The 20,420-nt window shown below is 36.7% G+C and overlaps 1 protein-coding gene across 1 annotated transcript in view; it reads left to right on the top strand.

Moving 5' to 3' along the window:
• Positions 1-20,420, top strand: part of LOC126818228 (probable ATP-dependent RNA helicase DDX49) — a 36,675-nt gene that overhangs the window by 8,188 nt on the left and 8,067 nt on the right. The window contains exons 6-10 of the mRNA XM_050545519.2: positions 890-1,030; positions 8,077-8,229; positions 9,213-9,310; positions 17,812-17,886; positions 19,814-19,902. Coding sequence (XP_050401476.1) covers positions 890-1,030; positions 8,077-8,229; positions 9,213-9,310; positions 17,812-17,886; positions 19,814-19,902 — 556 coding nt within the window. The remainder of the gene's footprint in view (positions 1-889; positions 1,031-8,076; positions 8,230-9,212; positions 9,311-17,811; positions 17,887-19,813; positions 19,903-20,420) is intronic.

The raw sequence follows: 20,420 nt of genomic DNA on the forward strand, positions 1-20,420 counted from the left end.
AGTCACGTTTTTAGCTTGTGGTCCCTGTAGAGGTCACAATTTTTATCCAATTTAAAAAAATGTTTGAATATATCACTGTTACGACCTACTGATGGCTGAGTTTGAATTTCGTGAAAATTGGACCAAAACTGCCAGACAAAATGGCCACCCCTCCTCATATGCAAATGGTGTATATATGGTATATCAAGATTGTGGACCCTCTAGAGGCCACAATTTTGATCCAATTTTGATGAAACCTGAAATACATCTTTATAACCCAAAGATCTTGGTTCCTTTTGATATTCGTGCATATCGGATCGCAACTTCCTGAATTATGGCCCTTGATTGTACGAAAAAATCACGCTTTTAGCTTGTGGTCCCTCTAGAGGTCACAATTTTTACCCGAGTGAAAAAAACTGTTTGAATATTTCACAGTTCCACCCTAATGACGGTTAAGTTTGATTTTCATTAAAATTGGACAAAAACTGCCAGACTGAATGGTCGCCCCTCACACGCAGATAGTGTAAATATATGGTATATCAAGGTTGTGGACGCTCTAGAAGTCACAATTTTGATCTGATTTTGATGAAACTCAAAAGATATCTTTATAACCCAAAGATCTTGGTTCCTTTTGATATTCACGCATATCGGATCGTAAGTTCCTGAATTATGGCCCTTGATTGTACGAAAAATTGCTTTTTGTTTAGCTTTTTCTCTATCCATCTCTTGCAAAATGTGGGCGTATCCTGCCTAGCAGCCGCTGGTTATTCTTGTAAAAAGATCTTTGATCGAAATCTTAGATTATTTAAACATCACTTGCTTGCATGCTATTTATTTAACTAAGATACTCACAAAGAGATCTTATTAAGAAATATATTGTATTTTCTGAGTTTTTATTATTTTTTTTTAGAATAGCAACAGTAGATGAATTAGATCAGAGATATGTATTATGTTCAGCAGATGTTAAAGATGCCTATATGTTTCATGTTTTAGATAAATTCTTAGAAAAAAATCCTAAAAGTTCTGTTATGATATTTACAAATACTTGCAAGTAAGTGATGAATATTTTTATTATTCAGTTTCAGTAGTAGCCAGAGGTCACAGTGGATCAATTATGAGTTTCAATTTTGCAATATTGCCCTCTTAATCTACGTGACTTACATGCAGGCATCGATATTTCCGCGCACATGCGCACGGCGTGTGCATGCACATTTGCTTTAAAAAAAAATTTTGCAGGCACATTTTTAAAGATGTAGCCGCGGCGGGCGGCGCCTGCGCCCGGCACTATTTATTGTCGCCCAGCACAAAGAAAAAATCGAAGAAAGCCGACCAGTCGTATTTAAACCCCTTCGTCCTTCTCTGTACACAAACTCGGCCCTCGAAATTTACCACGGCAATTAAACGGCAAAGCCATGGTAAAAGTAAAAGCCGACGTACGCAAACCATGTCTGTCACGGCATAATTTTTTTTTGTTTGCCGTAGTAGACCCTATCATCCCAAATTAGTTTAAAGAAAGATGTATTGGTATTTTGTTTATTTATACTTAGAAGATGTGTAGGCCTAGGTATATTCATTTTACAATTATTCTACGGTCTTTATAATATTTGTTTATTTGCCGTAAATAGGTCACCCAGACCAATTTACGGCACTCCAATGTTACAGGTTTGAATGTAGTAATTGTCCAACACGTGCCTGCAAATTTTCGTGATGTTTCTTATTTTATTTCTTACCTGTGTTGAACGTGGATTTTCTACGGCCCGAGAGTAGGACTAGGAGGACGATGAGAGCTTTCTCAGTTTCTGCCTGACCTGATTCTCATTCCACCGTAATAATAATAATATTCGTGAGACACATACAACAACTTTACAAACAAGTCAAATAATACAACGTGTTTTAATTATCAATATCTACCTGTTGTCATAATTCGTTGTACTCAAATAAAACACAAACACCGTTTTAAGAATCGTTTTAATTTTTAATCTCAAAGTAATAAAGTAATATTTGAAAAAAAAAACCCCAACAAAACAACAAATACCTAAAGGTCCTCAACTATCCAGAGAAACAGAGTGGGGCGGGACAATTTTATGCTCGGTCGGGTGGTGTCAAAAAGTTTTTAGATCCCTGTATCATTGATGAAAATTAAGTAAATTTCGTAAAATTTGAATATATAAATGGAAATTTGATTTGCACTGAACCAAATACAAAAGGCAGCAGATGCTCTGAAAATACACCAACAAGGGTTTAATTTTCATAAAAGACCACACCCCCCTCCCAAAAATCTTTTGGTCTTGCTCCGCTCGCCAGATATATTTATACACCACTCACCAAATCATGGCTACATCCCTGTGTTTCAGTATGACCCTGCAGGCACATTTTCAAGTGTGTGCGCAGGCACACTCAACTTTTATAGAGCCCTGCTTACATGTAGCTCCGCTTTCCATGTATTGCAAATGTAATGGGACCATTTCGATGCGTGACTTTTCCACAGCTTTTTTTTGGCATTTCTTCTATGCTCATGCATGCTCAAACAGATGTTTATATGGCAAACTGTATCAAAATAATTGGCTGAATGTAAATATTTATTGATGATGTATTCAACAATCTAATCTCTCAAATTTTGGAAAAAATTTTGCATCTAAATAAGCAGCTTCATCTATATTTTTATACGTCCACATTTTCACTGGTTTTTATTTTCTTACAATAATTGTGTGAAAAACACAGATTTTTATGTGACTTCAACCTCTGGTACTGGCGGGACGATTTACCCAATACTACCCAATACCACCTCATACTACCCAATGCTACAACATAATGATGCAAAGTGGACATATCATTTGATTTTTTTTCAAAAATAGTAAGTTATATCGGGGAAATGTTCTTCAAATGCGATTATCAATGTCTGGCTGTTCTATTTGCCTCCCTATATCATTTAAAACGAGCAAAAACTAACCCAATACTATCAAATACCACCAAATACTACCCACTATCATCAAATAACAACCTTATATTGTCAAATAGCAACACATTAGTATAATTACTGCAACGAATATTTGATAATTTGCAGAAAATGGAAATGGTTAGTTATGGAGTTATCTCCCTTTACAACCAGTAAATAGATGTTAGATTGCTATTCAGATTATTCATCTTCTTTTGCGTTGCAGTTGGTTTCAAAGTCGACGAAATTAAAATAAGAAAAACAAGTATTTTGTTGTGCATATTTTAATCTTTATATATACTATTCAAAAAAAGTAGGGGATATTTGATTTTGGGGGCATAATACTAAAATATGCAAATGACTACGAAAAAAGTCACTATAGAACCTAACAGAAGAAACATTTCCAGTTACATGTGAAGCCCAAACGCACCAATAGCTACCGCATGGAATGCAGGTGATGCTTGGGATCATCATGGGGGTCCAACCCAAGATTTGCACGACTCTGACTTTGAATGTTACAGTCATTGTGGCATTGAATTCCAGGGTGGAAACATCAGTTTAATTGTTTTAGTGACCAGAAAACAAATTTTGATATGCGTCGGCTTACCCAAAATGAAAGGTTACGTGCCCTTGGCATGCTACAGATCGGCACAACACAGGCGGTTGTGGCGCGGACGATGAATGTTTCTCAGTCTGTCATAAGCAGGCTATGGTCCAGATACCGTGATACACAATCTGTACAGGACAGACCACGCTCAGGTCGACCAAGGGCGACAACTCAAGCCCAGGATCGATTTATCCGTACCTTGGCCTTGAGAAATCGTGTCATCACAGCAAATCAGATCAGCTCTCGTCTTCAAACAGACACTGGTGTGAGAGTGAGTGGCCAGACGATTCGGAATCGACTGCATAGGGGTCACCTTCGCGCCCGACGTCCTCGCGTGATCCCTTGTTTGAGAGATCATCACATTCAGGCAAGACGTCGTTGGTGTAGGGATCGTCAACACTGGGATAATCGACGCTGGAGCAATGTGATGTTTTCAGATGAGTCAAGGTTCACTGTTGATTTTTTGGACAGACGTAGGAGGGTGTGGCGTCGTCGAAACGAGCGCTTCCAAGACGTTAACGTCATCAGACATGATCGATTTGGGGGTGGTTCTGTTATGGTGTAGGGAGGCATCACTGTTGCTGGAAGAACGGCTTTACATGTTGTTGCAGGGCGTGTTACAGGCCAGTACTACCGGGACAACATCTTGGCAGTCCATGTTGTGCCGTTCGCACGACGTCATGGCCGCCGTTTCATCTTCCAGGATGACAACGCAAGATGTCACAGGGCCAGGATCGTTACAGGTTACCTCCAACAACAGAACATCACCACATTACCTTGGCCAGCACTGAGTCCCGACCTCTCCCCCATCGAGCATGTCTGGGACATGCTTGGACAGAGGTTACGTCAACGTCAACAACGTCCTGCCAATGTCCAAGAACTTGCTGCTGCGTTGCAACAGGAATGGGACAATCTGGACCAAAATGACCTTAGACGTCTCATTAGGAGTATGCCACGTCAGATCAATGCTTGTTTGGCAAACAGAGGAGGATTTACCCGTTACTGACTTGGTTGTGATGCTGTGGTAACTTTGCTGTTTGACCCCGGGTATCATTTTACCCTTATAATGGTCAGTCTGTGCCTTACTTAGTCTAACGATCATTTGGAATAAATCGATGAATGTGAACTTCATTTCATTTTGTCATTTGTTTCTTCGTCAGTTTCATTAGGTGACTTTAATAACACTTAAAAATCAAATATCCCCTACTTTTTTTGAACAGTATATAATTAACTACTGTATTATTATATAAGATGGCCAGTAGTTTATAAATGACTATCGTCAGGAGGTATGTCCTTTAACAAAAAAAAAAACTGCTTATGTTTATTTTTTCACGTCAACTATTAAGTTATTGCATATTTACTTTCATTTTAAAATGAACGAAATTGCACATGTTTATTACAAATGTGTAATGCTCTCCTTGTGTACATTCCACCTGACTTAACAATTAATCAACGGGGTTAAGATTGTTGATTGGGTAATCAAGTTCTGGACTATTTATATTATCACTCGATCATACTGCTACCAAATAATACACTTGAAGATATTCTTTTGCCAATATTGGTTTTAGCCTCTTTCTGTTGTATATGTCATGTGGCAAAAAACCTAGTCAAAGAAAATGTCAAAAAGCTGAAAGAACAAGTACTTAGAATATCACATGCCCTGTACCATGCAATGCAATAAAAAAACAAAACAATTAACTGCTAAATGGCTCGCTACCTCGTTGGGTTAAACATTCGTGCATAGAATGTTTTGCAGTTAATTTTCTCAAAATGAATCTGGTGGGAGAACACTCTTTTTTATACGCCCACATTTTCATGTGGACGTATATTGTCGTCGCCCCTGTCCGTCCGTCCACAATTGTTTGTGAACAGTCTACAGATCACAATTTTTATCTGATTTCAATGAAACTTGAAATAAAGGTTTATCACCCTAAGATCTCGGTTCCTTTTGATATTGGCATGTATCGGACTGTAACTTCATGGATTATGGCCCCTGATTGTACGAAAAATCATGTTTTTAGCTTGTGAACACTGTAGAGGTCAAACTTGAAATGTATGCTTATAACCCAAAGATCTCGGTTCCTTTCGATATTCGTGCATATCGGTACGTAACTTCCTGAATTATGGCCCCTGATTGTACGAAAAATCACGTTTTTAGCTTGTGGACCCTATAGAGTTCATAATTTTTATCCAATTTAAAAAAATGTATTATTATATCCCCGTTAAACCCTAAGGACGGCTGAGTTTGAATTTCGTGAAAATCAGCCCCAAACTGACAGACAAAATGGCCGCCCCTCATTCTCAAATAGCGTAAAAATATGGTATATCAAGGTTGTGGACCCTATAGAGGTTACAATTTTTATATGCCCACATTTTCATGTGGACGTATTATGCCGTCGCCCCTGTCCGTCAGTCCGTCCACAATTGTTTGTGGACTCTCTACAGGTCACAATTCTTATCCGATTTCGACGAAACTTGAAATATAGGTTTATCCCCAAAAGATCTCGGCTGCTTTCGATATTGGCATGTATCGCATCGAAACTTCATGAATTATGGCCCCTGTTTGTATGAAAAATCACGTTTTTAGCTTGTGGACCCTATAGAGGTCACAATTTTTATCCGATTTTGTTGAAACTTGAAATGTATGTTTATAAAACAAAGATCTCAGTTCCTTTCGATATTTGCGCATATCGGACAGTAACTTTCTGAATTATGGCCCCTGATTGTACGAAAAATCACGTTTTTAGCTTGTTGACCTATAGAAGTCATAATTTTTATCCGATTTAAAAAACCGTTCTATTATATCACCGTTACACCCTAAGGATGACTGAGTTCGAATTTCGTGAAAATCGGCCCAAAATTGACAGACAAAATGGCCGCCGTTCGTTCCCAAATAGCGTAAGAATATGGTATATCAAGGTTGTGGACCCTATAGAGGTCACAATATTTATCCGATTTTGGTGAAACTTGAAATGTAAGTTTATAACCCAAAGATCTCGGTTCCTTGCGATATTCGTGCATATCGGACCGTAACTTCCTGAATTATGGCCCCTGATTGTACGAAAAATCACGTTTTTAGCTTGTGGACCCATTAGAGGTCATAATTTTTATCCGATTTAAAAAACCGTATTATTATATTACCGTTCCAACCTAAGGACAGTTGAGTTTGAATTTTGTGAAAATCGCCCCAAAATTGACAGACAAAATGGCCACCGTTCGTTCTCAAATAGCGTAAAAATATGGTATATCAAGGTTGTGGACCCTATAGAGGTCACAATTTTTATCCGATTTTGTTGAAACTTGAAATGTAAGTTTATAACACAAAGATCTCAGTTCCTTTCGATATATGCGCATATCAATTTGTAATTTCCTGAATTATGGCCCTTGATTGTAGGAAAAATCACTTTCTTGTTAGCTTGTTCTCTATCCATCTCTCGAAAATGTGGGCGTATCCTGCCTGGCAGCCGCTGGTTATCCGATTTTGTTGAAACTTGAAATTTAAGTTTATAACCAAAAGATCGTGGTTCCTTTCGATATTCGTGCATATCGAACCGTAACTTCCTGAATTATGGCCCCTGATTGTACAAAAAATCGTTTGAATTTCGTGAAATCGGCCCCAAACTGACAGACAGAATTATGGCCCCTGATTGTATGAAAAATCGCGATTTTAGCTTTTGGACCCTATAGAGGTCATAATTTTTATCCAATTAAAAAAACATATTATTATATCACTGTTACACCCTAAGGACGGCTGAGTTCGAATTTCGTGAAAATCGGCCCAAAACTGACAGACAAAATGGACGCCCCTCGTTCTCAAATAGCGTAAAAATATGGTATATCAAGGTTGTGGACCCTATAGAGGTCACAATTTGTATCCGACTTTGTTGAAACTTGAAATGTAAGTCTATAACCCAAAGATCTCGGTTCCTTTCGATATTTGCGCATATCGGACCGTAACTTCCTGAATTATGGCCATGGATTGTAGGAAAAATTACTTTCTTTTTAGCTTGTTCTTTATCCATCTCTCGAAAATGTGGGCGTATCCTGCCTGGCAGTCGCTGGTTTTGATGTTTGGAGTTATAAATGAATGTTTTGAACTATATGAGTAATAGAACCAACAGCCAAATAAAAAATATTCTTGGGGCAGCTTTTCTTTAATTAATATACATGTAATAGATATAGGGAGGCAAATGGAACAGCCAGACATCGGTAATTGCATTTAAAGTACAATTCCTGCAGTATAACTAAGTTCAATTGATATGCACATTTTACATCATTATGTTGTAGTATTGGGTAGTATGTAGTTATATTGTAGTGGTATTGGTGTGGTATTGGGTAGTATTTGGTAAAATGGGTAAATTGTCCCACCCCTCTGGTACTAGTAGCTGTTCAGTTCTGTTGTCAAGACATAATGAAAAAGATAACATAGAAAATGGTTTGAAATTCATTTATCCACTGTGAAAATTTGTGGATCCTGGTCTGTTTTATCAAATATTGTACCTTTGATCACTCTACACAGCCCTCATCAGGAATAATTAATTTATTATACTTTCAGATATGCACAAATATTAGGAATGATCTTACAAGAAATGGGTGTTAAATGTGTTATATTACATTCTACATTAAGACAACCAGAAAGATTAGCATCACTTGCATCATTTAAATCGCATAAAGTTAGAATAATGATAGCAACTGATGTAGCTAGTAGGTAGGTGTTAGCATGGTTAGCTCTTTTGTATTTATCTTGATTGCTGTAGAACAATTTTCAATTTTTTCCAGTTGCATGAAGAGATTTTTTCAGCTCCCCTTAGTTTTTTTGCCGTGAAAGCCTGCTTTTACTTTATTAATCCCATTTATTATTGAAGATAATTGATATTTGTAATATTTAGTATGATTCACCATAATATCTTGATGTCTGAATGAGCATATTAAAATTATTTGCGATCGACACATCCAGATGAAAGAAATTCAATCTATATAACAGTGATAATGTGGAGGAGTTTGGAAGTTCCTTCATGACTTATTAAAGATACATTATGAGAGATTAGATAAAGAGCTGGTAGTACTCACTATAATAGTTAAAAACTAGATAATGTAAAGGGAATTTGCTGAAAATTTCAGTCAAAATGATCCATCCTGAACCGTGTATTTAGCAATTGAATTTTGGGCTTAGATCATCATTACTATATTACTATATAAATGGACATATTATTATTATTATTATCGATTTTTTTATTTAATCTGAAGCAGCAGACCGGGTTCTAATCCAGTAAATATCACAGGCTAGCAATGCCATCGAAAGTTGATTATGGTCTGGATAAGTTAATTAATGTCTAATTAATAATTTAGATAACGTTTCAGGCCTAAAGAAAGACCTGCAGTTGGCAGATTTAGCTCTTGCATAATGTATGTTTAAACCCAGGTTCCACATCTGTTGAGCAGACTATGAAAGTATGCCTGGTCATGTGAATAGAATATAAACATGAGACCTTGTGAACACATTGACAGCCTGACAGTACATCCAAAATATTTCTTCAGAGTTGAAATACGAGCATTGTCTGAACAAATTCTCCTCCATATGTCAGAATGTAGGAATTTTTTTATCAAGAATAATTATTTGATGATATGTAATGTGTATATATTCTATATGTATTATAAATCAAATAATTTATTTTATTTAATTGTTTACAGAGGTTTAGATATCCCAACAGTAGATTTGATTATAAATCATAATGTTCCTAATAGACCTAAAGATTATGTACATCGTGTGGGTAGAACAGCTAGAGCAGGTAGGTACTTACCATGGGTTCCACATTGGCCGTATATGCCAGTCAAGACCTAGGGCTATGGAAAATAGGCCGGAATTTTTTTTTTTTTTTTCAAACCCAATTTTTAAACATGGCTACGATCGACCTCAACTATGTAACTGTAAAATTGTACGGCCAACACAGAATAATGCACATGTATGAAAGCCACATAATTTCATGATTGTGGTGTTATAGAGTTGTATACATCGTCGTTAACAGATTATACTGAGTATTGTGTTGATAATTAATGATGAATGTCTGGTAGTAGAACAATAAAAGTTAATTGATATGTAGGAATCTTATCAAAGGCATGACACGGTCCATTGTTCGTCATTCACTATTTGATCACCAGCGTGTCATAAGAATTTTCTAGAACAAAGCCGCTTCACCGCTATTGCCTTCACGCACGATGTAAACAAGATTATTATGATCTTTGAAAAAAGGGTTATCAGATATGAAGTACTGCTCTTCGCATTCGCATTCATATTAAATAAAAACAGCATAGACATAACATGAATCCTCTACAATGTATGTGTTGGGAGAAAAATGCATTATAATATTTTTACAGTGGTATTACAGCCTTGTGCGTATTGTAGAATTAAATCTGGAGATTAGTTAACTTGCTTACCGAATTATTATGAAAATTACGTATATTCCAGTGCAATTGTATAGCAATATTGATAATTCCATGTGTTGCAGAAATGTTGTGTTTATATGGTTACACTTATTGTACAAGACGATAATCTAGGGGGCGCTAGTGTCGCTAGCTGTGAAGTTAGTTATCCATTAGTTATTTAGTTATTCATTAGTAGGATTTACGTCACAATTATGTGATCCATAATGCCGTTAAACTGATAAATGTGAGAAATATGTCGTGGATAATTATATATTTATCTTCATTTCGAAGTTATTGTATAACAACCCAAAATTATCCAGGTCAGTGTGTTTCTATAGAGCATGTGGTAATACTGTAACGTTTCCTTGAAGGGAAAACCACGTTTGGGGTATGGGGAGCTTGGTATCTCTGCCACCAGTGATCAATTCCTGGCTGATCACGAGCCACCGGTAAACGGAACTTCGGAAGGGTGTGTAAGGACCAGCTAAAAAGTGGTCAGTAATGGTGTTTTGCTAAAATTATAATAAGCTTCACCGTAGGAATAAGACAGACTCGTTCAGTTTTCAAACCTTTATGTAACAAAAACTTTCAAAATATATATATATCAGTATTTACAGCTTAAATGCGTTTATTTCTGTTAAACTGTCCTTTTTCGGGTGAACAGCGTTCACCTTACTCTGTAAGGGTCTTTACTTTTTCAGGCGAATAGCATTCGCCGTACTAGTTCTTGGAACTGCCAATGTCTTTACTTTTTCGGGCGAATAGCATTCGCCGTACTTGTTCTTGAATCTGCCAGTGTCTTTCCTTTTTCGGGCGAATAGCATTCGCCGTACTTTTCTTCAATCTGCAATTTGTCTTTTTCCGGCAATCCTCTGAAACAGAAAGAAGCTTTAAAGGAGGATCTTTGCCATCGGAACGTAGCTTGTCGATATCACTGACCTTCGACCACAGTCCCAGAGGCTAGCCTGCCAGGCAAATTCAAGCCATCTTAATGTATTTATAAGAGACATTATTCCTACTGGCGGTTCACAAATATTGCATGAAGAAATTCAAATCATAACAACATAAACACGACTAATAAACAGTATCATATTGATTATAAAAGTACAATGTATATATTGGTTACACTATATATATATATGACAAAACATCAATCATCCAATGATGATAATTATTTACTAATTATATAAATCATTTTAACAAGTAGGAGTAGGGTTGGGACAATATCAAAAAAAAAAATCTGCAGGGGTGTTTCTTAGGCCAAATTGCCTGAAAAAAACGAAAATTGAAGAATTTTTAGTGTTCGACGATTTTTTTGGTCGGAATGGGGCACATTTTCGAAATGGACGTCTAAATATGTAAAAATCGTATTTTTAAGCTATTACTTCGAATTAATGCGATTTATTTTCATAAGTATAGACCATTACTGGGTTTTTCAACAATATAATTCTGATAAGAGGTCACACAAAGCATTTCTCTAGCAAATAACTCCTGGAATCCAATATGGCGGCCAAAATCCAAGATGGCGGCCGTATATTGCAGGGATTACCGGATATTTACAGAATAACAACAAACATGTCATGTAATATATCATTTTATAGGTTTTTCACTATTTTTTACTTTCCAGTAGACTAAACTTTGAAATCCAAGATGGCGGACAAAATCCAAGATGGCGATCATATATTGCCGGGGTAACCGGGTATTTACAGTGTAAAGATGAACATGTCATGTAATATATCATTTTATAGGTTTTTTCTGATGATCTTTCGATGTAAGTTACTGTTTTAACGACGCTTAGCAAGTGCTAATTTTAACAAGGTTTCAATGTCACAGTCTTGCTTATATTCTGGATGAACAACAGATTTTATTGAGTTTCTGAGTTCTTGAATAGTGAAATTTTGGAATCGGAACCGCCCATTGTCAGACTTGACACGTCGTTTTTGACGGATATCAGGTGCTGTAGTTATCCTCAAATAGCCAATTTCAGAGAGTAGCTGTCGTTCATTCAGGTTATTCAACGAGGTTATTGAAGAGACAGTGACTGGACCTCCGTGTAGTTTACACGTATCCAAAAGTTTTTGCATTTTACCAAATTTTAGCTGTTTCAATTTTTCTTTCTGTTTTAACGCTAACTGTTTGCTTATTTTGGCAGTGGCCAAGAAGTCAGCTTCTAATTTCCTCACACGTTTAACCTCGTCACTACTCCTTGCCCATTTCCATTTATTTCTGCACTCTTTATCACCAAGTTCTGTAAATTTCTCATCAGCTAATAGTCCATTAGTAGCAATAATGCATTTTTTCGAATACGTTTCCACTTTAGTCATCCCTCCTGCAATTTTCATCTGGTTATCGAGTCTTGCGAAACTAGACTCACATCCCATATTAGTAATAGGAGCATACCTTAATTTTTTTTCATCAATCGTACTCGTAGTTTCGTCATCGAAATAGTCCATCTGTAATACCTGTCTATTTAAAACATCAATGATTTCTTCAATGATGGTTCCGATTAACTGTCCTTTTCCGGTCAATGTTTGTCCGAATCGCTTTCGCAGTGTCGCTAATTTTTCAAACATATCACTGAAAAAAGCTCGTACATTCGCCCAACTGTGCTCTGACTCGCATTTACGACCATCTATTCCGAATAAGTCCATCATAAGAAATATTATCATGTCACCGATCAGGTTATATATTTCACATGCACACTGGAACCAGTCGTTTGTGATGAAGGTTGATACAGCTAATACTAACTTATTAGAGTTTACATCAACGATCGCGTCAAAAAAGTCTCTGATCTGATCCATTTTAGCAATGTACAACTTGGCAAGTTCGGCGATACGTCCAAAACGATTGGAAACAAATCCCTTAAAGCCGTTAGATTCTAAGTTATTGTTAAAGACCACTTAAGATCAAAAATCTAAATTTCATGTATGTATAGCCCATGGTTACGGCAAGTTCACACCAATCTGATTAAAATTAAGTCCGCTGTTAACGTTTAAGTATCCGACACGCCAAAACGCTTTTCGATTTTTCAATTACGACCTTAATCCGGTTGATTGGCTGGTGACGTCACAGGCACTACACATAGGATATACATTATCTATACAGTATCTCACCGTATGTACAATATAGCACTATCAATACACACGGCAACTGGGCAAGCGTCTATTGACGGTCCAATTACCACGTGACTGGCCTAATCATAATCACCGAATTATCGTCTTTCATTGGTATAGATTAGACATTTGTGATTGGAATATTTTAGAGTGAATTTAAAATGCTGTATCATGCCGTAGATCAATTTAAGCTGCCTTTGTTTAAATAGGCCACGTGTCAAATGAAGATGACTCAAGAAATTAGCGCATTTACCGTTAATTTGGATAACCCCGTAATACTTGATATCCCAAACTTAAGTACAGAAATACAAATGGTGCCAGTCATTTGTCGATATATTCATTATTAGCTATATATAATAATAATAACCATTTCTATACATAAAGAACAACTACAGTGAATATGGAATTTTCTGATGACTATGCATAACATCTACAATAGATCGCACTCATTTCTCTGCCAATCAACGCTTGGTATCTTATTATCATGTACCGTTCCATGTACTACGGGTGTAGTAAATGAGGTTAAACTTCGCCGCAAAAATTGCACGGGATCATTCGTGGAGTTCCTGGTGCCGTTTGGTGAGTGATTAAACTGTCAATGCTGTTGTTGTTGTTGTTTATTACAAATTTAACGTCCAATACATAATGCATGATATTATAGACAGGTTGATTTGATTAAGTTATTTACTTAAATAAAAAATAGAAGTTAGGTAAAAACACTAAATAATAAAAAGTTCTTGTATATCTAAACGTCACTTTAAAACAGATTTAAAATAATTAAACGTTCTTGTATATCTAAAAATCACTTTAAAACACGATTTTAAAAATGGCTTGAAAATCGTTGTCGTGGGAAGAGAGGGCGGGTCATCTTCTCACTTTGTCATAATGAAAGTTAGAATAGGAGATGCAATTGTAAAATACTTTTATTATAAAGAAGATAACCGATGTTGGACATTATAACCTAATCGTATCAAAAACGTTAATCCATCCATCAATTAAATGTTGTTTGAACGCCAATCAACAAACAATACGAGGCTACTTGATTACAAAAACACCGGTGAGCAATAATTATTGGGTATATAGTAATTTTAAACAACTTATTAGTAAAACTTAATTTATTTTATACAATTAATGTGTGTGTGTATGATTCTACCATTAGTTCGTTCGTGAGGTATTACGCACACGTTCCACTGAGAGTGATGTCTTTGATCTAGCCGGGGTAAAAAAAGATAATTACCTAATCAACATTCTTAATCCCACTAACACTCACTGCTAACACCAACTTGAAATTAATTTATGACCCATGCCTGTATAACTTTTATAGTCGGATTGATTAATTAATGAGAGATATTAACGACACTACACTTTATGTGGAAAAGTGCTCGCAGTAAAAACCACATAACTGGACCCGTATATTTTTTACATATTAAAAGTGTTCGTCCAATTAGTTCCATATTGTAAAAAATTAATTAAGAGTTCAGGACTTCAAAGTTTAAAAGTTGTAGGCACTCTAAATTGGATCTTAAATTAAAATGAATTACAAAACAAATTATTCCGTAGTCAATTGTTTTATTTAATTAGGGGGATTAAGGAATCCTTCAGGCGTTAAAGAATACACACGCCGGCTGTATATAGGTAATTAAGGAATAAACATTCCGAATATGCATTCGGTCACTGTGATGTCACTGGCGTCTGAGGGGATTAAGAGTGTTTTCGATAATTGGCAAAGCCGTTTTTATGGAAGGTCTATTTTTACGACTTTGAATGAAGATAACTGAATTAATTTCAACCAGATTGGCGTGAACTTGCCGTAAAGTGGATATAGTAACCATTGGCTACACGTATCTCAAATCTTCTGGGACCATCTTATGTGCACTTTAACCAACCAGTTCACAAATTCATTATAAAGAGACACAGAGTGCGCTGCGTGACTTGGTGAAAGTAATTTTGTGATAGCTATTAGTCCGACAGTCAAAATACTGGATGATGGTGAACGAAGAATACTGGAGCAGTCTATCAGTTTTTCAATTCTGATTCCTTGCTCTGTTTCTTTGAGCACTTTTTCTACACCGCTATCCACACCAAGAATTATATGGGCGCAGCATTTCAGAACCTTATCATTGTCAACATTGAGGTATTGGAGCATGGTGCTACAATCGCCAGCACGGTCGGTCATCCAAAAGTCAATGTGCTCTTTAAGCTCTTCAGTTGAACTATCGGCCAGAATTGCTAAACTTTTCAGTTTAAAATCGTACGTCTTGGCGGCATCTTTACCAGAATGTGAAATGTTTTCCGTGTAACCAGTTGTAAACGTCTTCTTGTCCGCTGTTGGTCCTGCTACAGTAATGTGATCCGTTTTGATGTTGAAAAATCTATGGCCTGCCGATTTTGTGGTGTCGTCTAAGCCGACAGTGATTGTGTTACCAGAACTATCAGCAAGGTGTCTAGCTACCATCTCCAAATTGAGGTAAGAGGCATCCTCTAAGTAGTTTCGTATTGACTTTCTACTAGGCATTATATAGGTACGATCGTCACATCGCCTTCGCCGCTTTGGATCATCCATCACCTGGTCTTCATAATCATCACTATCGTTTTGTTCCATGTCTTCATCGTCACTCATCTTCCAATTTTGATGAAAGACTCCATTGGCCAAATCGACACAGATGCCTAATAAATCGTTAGTAGTGACCTAGTACTTTGACAGACTTTGTACGAGATAGCGGATCAACGGCTCATTGAATGTCTTATATCCTGTCCGGATTTTGACAGATGGAAAGTCAGAACCGGAGTCCGATTTCTTCAAAACCCGTGATGACGTACAGATGGAGTCTGTATCAAAATTTTCATAACCAGGATCACGAGTTTCTGATTCCGGTATATCTTTAATTGCAGCTACGATTTCACGCATGTTGATTTCCATTTGAGTCTCATTTTCATCAATGATAGCTTTCTTTGTCTGTTCTTGTGATATTTGACGTGCTGCCACCCTACGTTTCTGCTTTAGCCAATAACGAGGAACCGTTTCAGTACAGCGGGCGATGTAGTTACCTTTCAATTATCTTCATAAAATGCATTGTCCTCGGGCGTCTTTTTCACATCAAATTCTGTCTCCAGTTGTTTTTCGTACAACGGGTCAGTGGCTCTGATATCATACGCCCTGATGGTCATTTTATCGTTGAAATTTGAAACTTTACTGCGCCATTGATCACATCTGTTTCCCGAACTTTTCTCGCGTTTTCGCATATTGAGCAAAAAGTCATAATCCTCACGGAGACGTTTGGCCACAGATCGTTCACTAAGCGGATACACATTTTTACTGATCCAATCATAACGTAATTCACCAGCAACTATTTTACTAGCTTCGTCTCTGCTTACTATTTTCCTCCCTGTAGTAGGTTCCTTACACAGCGACATCATTCTACCCAATAAATACTTGCCAGTTGGTAACTTTGCGCCCTTTACATACCCAGGTACTTCGTCGTAAATTACGCCAAACAGTTCTTTCCTCACGCCAGAACTGCGAAATTCCATATTGTGAATAACAATTATAAGCTTAGTTGAACAAATTGGCACTACATGTATGATTACGAAAATCGAAAACGTATGTGACTGATCAGAACAGACGACGTCTGTTCTTTTCTAAGAACTATTGCACGTCACCATTTATGACGTCATTTTCTGACGTCAGAATTAGTGTAGAAAAAACTCAAAATTAATCCACTCAAAAGTAAAACGAGTTACACGACATGGTTATCGCTACTCTGTAAATATCCAGTAATCCCTGCAATTTATGGCCGCCATCTTGGATTTTGGCTGCCATATTGGATTCCAGGAGCTATTTGCAAGAGAAATGCTTTGTGTGACGTCTTATATAAGTTTTATATGTTGAAAATCCTATTAAAGATCTATATTTAGAAAAATAAATCGCACTCATTCGAAGTAATAGCTTAAAAATACGATTTTTGGCTATATTGGACCCATTTTGGCGGCCATTTGAAAATGTGCCCCATTCCGACCGAAACAATGGTCGGATACCAAAAATTTTTCAATTTTTGTATTTTTCAATCAATTTGGCCTCAGAAACACCCCTGCAGAACAGTAGCATACGAAAAAGAGAATTATTGTCCCAACCCTAGTAGGAGTTCTCTTTTACCCTAATCTAAAAATAATTACCCTGGTTAGAAAGGTATGGACAATTAAGGTATTTAAAGAAATGATTACGAGAGAACATAACACTATAAACTTCTATGATAGGACATATAATACATGTTTAATATATATAGAAATGACAATGTCCTACGCTAACAAATAATGTAATATGATAGTATTAGTAAATATAAAAAAAACAAAGTAGTCGCGAACATCCTGGATCTTGACTGCTTCACTACGTGTGAGGTACTGGAATGATTTTTCTGGCCAATTCAGCTATTTCGATTATTTAAGTTGCCAAAAGGGAATATTTCATTAATAGATAACTCTCCTAAGCCTTACTAATATTTCAGTTTTAAGTACAATATATAATTTTTTGTGTACACCATGGAATATGAAAAATGACCGACAGTGAAAATTTTGAATTGGAAGCCCTAGTACTTACCTGTCAATCATTATAATTAGTTTTCTGGTGGTGGGTGTATAAACCTCTGTCTATGAGTCATGTGTGCATACTACTTTGCCATAGTACTGGTATGGATGAACTTTTCTCTATTGATCACAAAATAAAGTGTGTACATTTTCTCCATTGTGAAATTTTCCAGGAAGAGGTGGAACTGCTATTACCATGGTTACACAATTTGATGTTAAACTTGTTCATGCCATTGAAGATTTCACAAGTAAGCATTCCCAATATCATTTTTTGTAATTAACTTATAGCATTCTAACCTGGAGGTCTCGGTATTTGCTGAGAAAGTTTCTCAGGATTTTCTGGCATGGTTTCGACTTGTCATTCAGTGGTGCAGGACGGATGAGACAAAAAGAAACAAGGTCCTGTATACACATTGGCGAGTATGTAAAAGATCCCTTGGTAGTTGGAATTCAACATAAGAGTAGGTTGTAGCGATGCTGTTCAGGCAAAATTTTACCCATAGCACCATGCATGGTTTGGGTGTATGCCCCTTCTCATTAGGTGCAGAAAATTAGTATGTTTAACTCCATTTTATTTTATTCATTTCACTTTTCTTTTAATTGTAATCTTATGCTTCAAAACACATATTTGTCCCCCGCCTTTCGAAGAAAGCAGGGGACTATTAAAATGGGTTCATCTGTCTGTCTCTCTGTCTGTCTGTCCGTCAGTCTGTCTGTTTGTCCGTCACACGTTTTGGGACACAATTACTCTCTTTCTAATTGAGCTAGAATGTTCAAACTTGGTGTAGGTGTTTATTAGGTCAATGCCTTGATGGAGTTCAAAGATGGGCATTTTCTGCTTAGGGTAAGCAGAGATAAGCAATTTGATTGGTTGATGGTTTGGGACACGATAACTTTAGTTCTAATTAAGTGAGAGTGAGGACACTTGGTGTATAGCTTTATTACATCAATACCTTGACTAAGTTCGATAATGAACATTTCCTGCTGAGGGTAAGCAGAGGGATAAGCAATTTGATTGGTGAAGACTTTGGAACACAATAACTCTTCTTCTAATTGAGGTGGGGGGTTGGATTGCTGAATGGTTAGCAAGCGCGCGCTGTATCATAAAGTCGGTCATTGAGTCGACTGGGGTGGTTTCGAATCTTCGGTTGTACGTGACAAGGAGTAAGGTTGCCTGTCCAGCCTCGTGGGTTTTTCTCCGGGTCCTCCGGTTTCCTCCCACTGCTAAAGACACCTATGCGCAAGAGAATTATTGAAATAACAAAATTAAACCATATGTTAGTCCCGAAATGACCTAGTTTGTGTCGAGTGGATGTTAAACCCCATTTCTCTCTCTCTCTCTAATTGAGGTAGAATGTTCAAACTTGGTGTAGGCGTTCATTAGGTGAATGCATTGATGGAGTTCGATGATGAACATTGTCTGCTTATGGTAAGCAGAGATAAGCAATCTGATTGGTTGATGCTTTGGGGCACGATAACTTTGGTTATAATGAAGTGAGAGCGATGAAACTTTGAAGATAGATTTATTATATCATTACCTTGACTAAGTTCGATGGTGCGAATTTTCTGCTTAGGCTAAGGAGCGATAAGCAATTTGATTGGTCAAGACCTCGGAACATAACAACTCTGGTTTTAATTGAGGTAGAAAATTTAAACTTAATGTAGATGTTCATTAGGTGAATGTCTTGACTGAGTTCAATGATTAACATTTCGAGCTAAAGCTAAGCAGGGAAGATAATCTTGATTCTATCTGATAGAGAGTGATGAAACTTAGTGTATAGTTTGATTGCTGGATACTTTTGAAAAAAATAAATGTGTGATTGATTAATATGTGTCCTCTTTTTATTTTGGGATTTCGGCGGGGGGGACATCAGCCTCACTGTTGGCTTGTTTAGCACAGTTTTCACACTTGTGATTTAGGAAGATGTAGAAACATGTTATTTTTAAGCGATTGGACAAGAGTTACATAAACTTACAAAAACACCCTTTCCTTTCCTTGGTAACTTACAGTACATGGAGCTTGATCTACATAGCATGGGCTGTTCTTCAATTCCATTGTAAATCGTAATTGTATGTGAAAACTTGATATAATATTTGTATGTAAAACAGTTTATGAAATCGCCCCTCTGCAGTAATAAAGTTTGGAGTTATTTTAATTAATATGTTTTTCCAAAGATTATAAAATGAAAGAACACCAAGCAGAAGAATCAGAAGTAATGGATATATTAACAGAAGTAGCTGTCTCAAGAAGAGAAGCAGAAATAGTAAGTTATGAAAACCTTTTCTTAACTTAAACAAATGTATAGAAAAATTGCTTTTGCTTGTTTTATTTCACACATTTTAGCTCATTTTTTTGGTGGTTCCACTGTTCTTCTGTTCATTTTTTTTTTATAAAATGTTAAAATAGTGTATACAATCCCATCCTCGGTATCCCCATTGCAGTGGTATGGTTCCGTTCTACCCCACTAACCCCTGGGTCCATTTATGGGGTATTCACAAATTCTAATTATCTGCCCTTGATGATTCTATTGGCCACGTAGGTTCTTTCTATGCACCAATCATAGATTTTAAGTAGACTTTCATTTAAGTAAACTAACCTTATTTTGTGTTCCTAGAAAATTCTTAAGAACATTCTTGTGCTTAGATTGTAAGTAGACTTCAGGGTAAGCACAAGCACATTCTTATGTGTTCCAAGAAAGTACTTAAGCACAACTTTGTTCTTAAATATCGTCAATCTAAGCACAAGTCCAAGCACGGTATACAGCTTGCTTACCAACCTTAA

Source organism: Patella vulgata, chromosome 4 (assembly GCF_932274485.2).
Source record: "Patella vulgata chromosome 4, xgPatVulg1.2, whole genome shotgun sequence".
Lineage (NCBI taxonomy): Eukaryota > Metazoa > Mollusca > Gastropoda > Patellidae > Patella > Patella vulgata.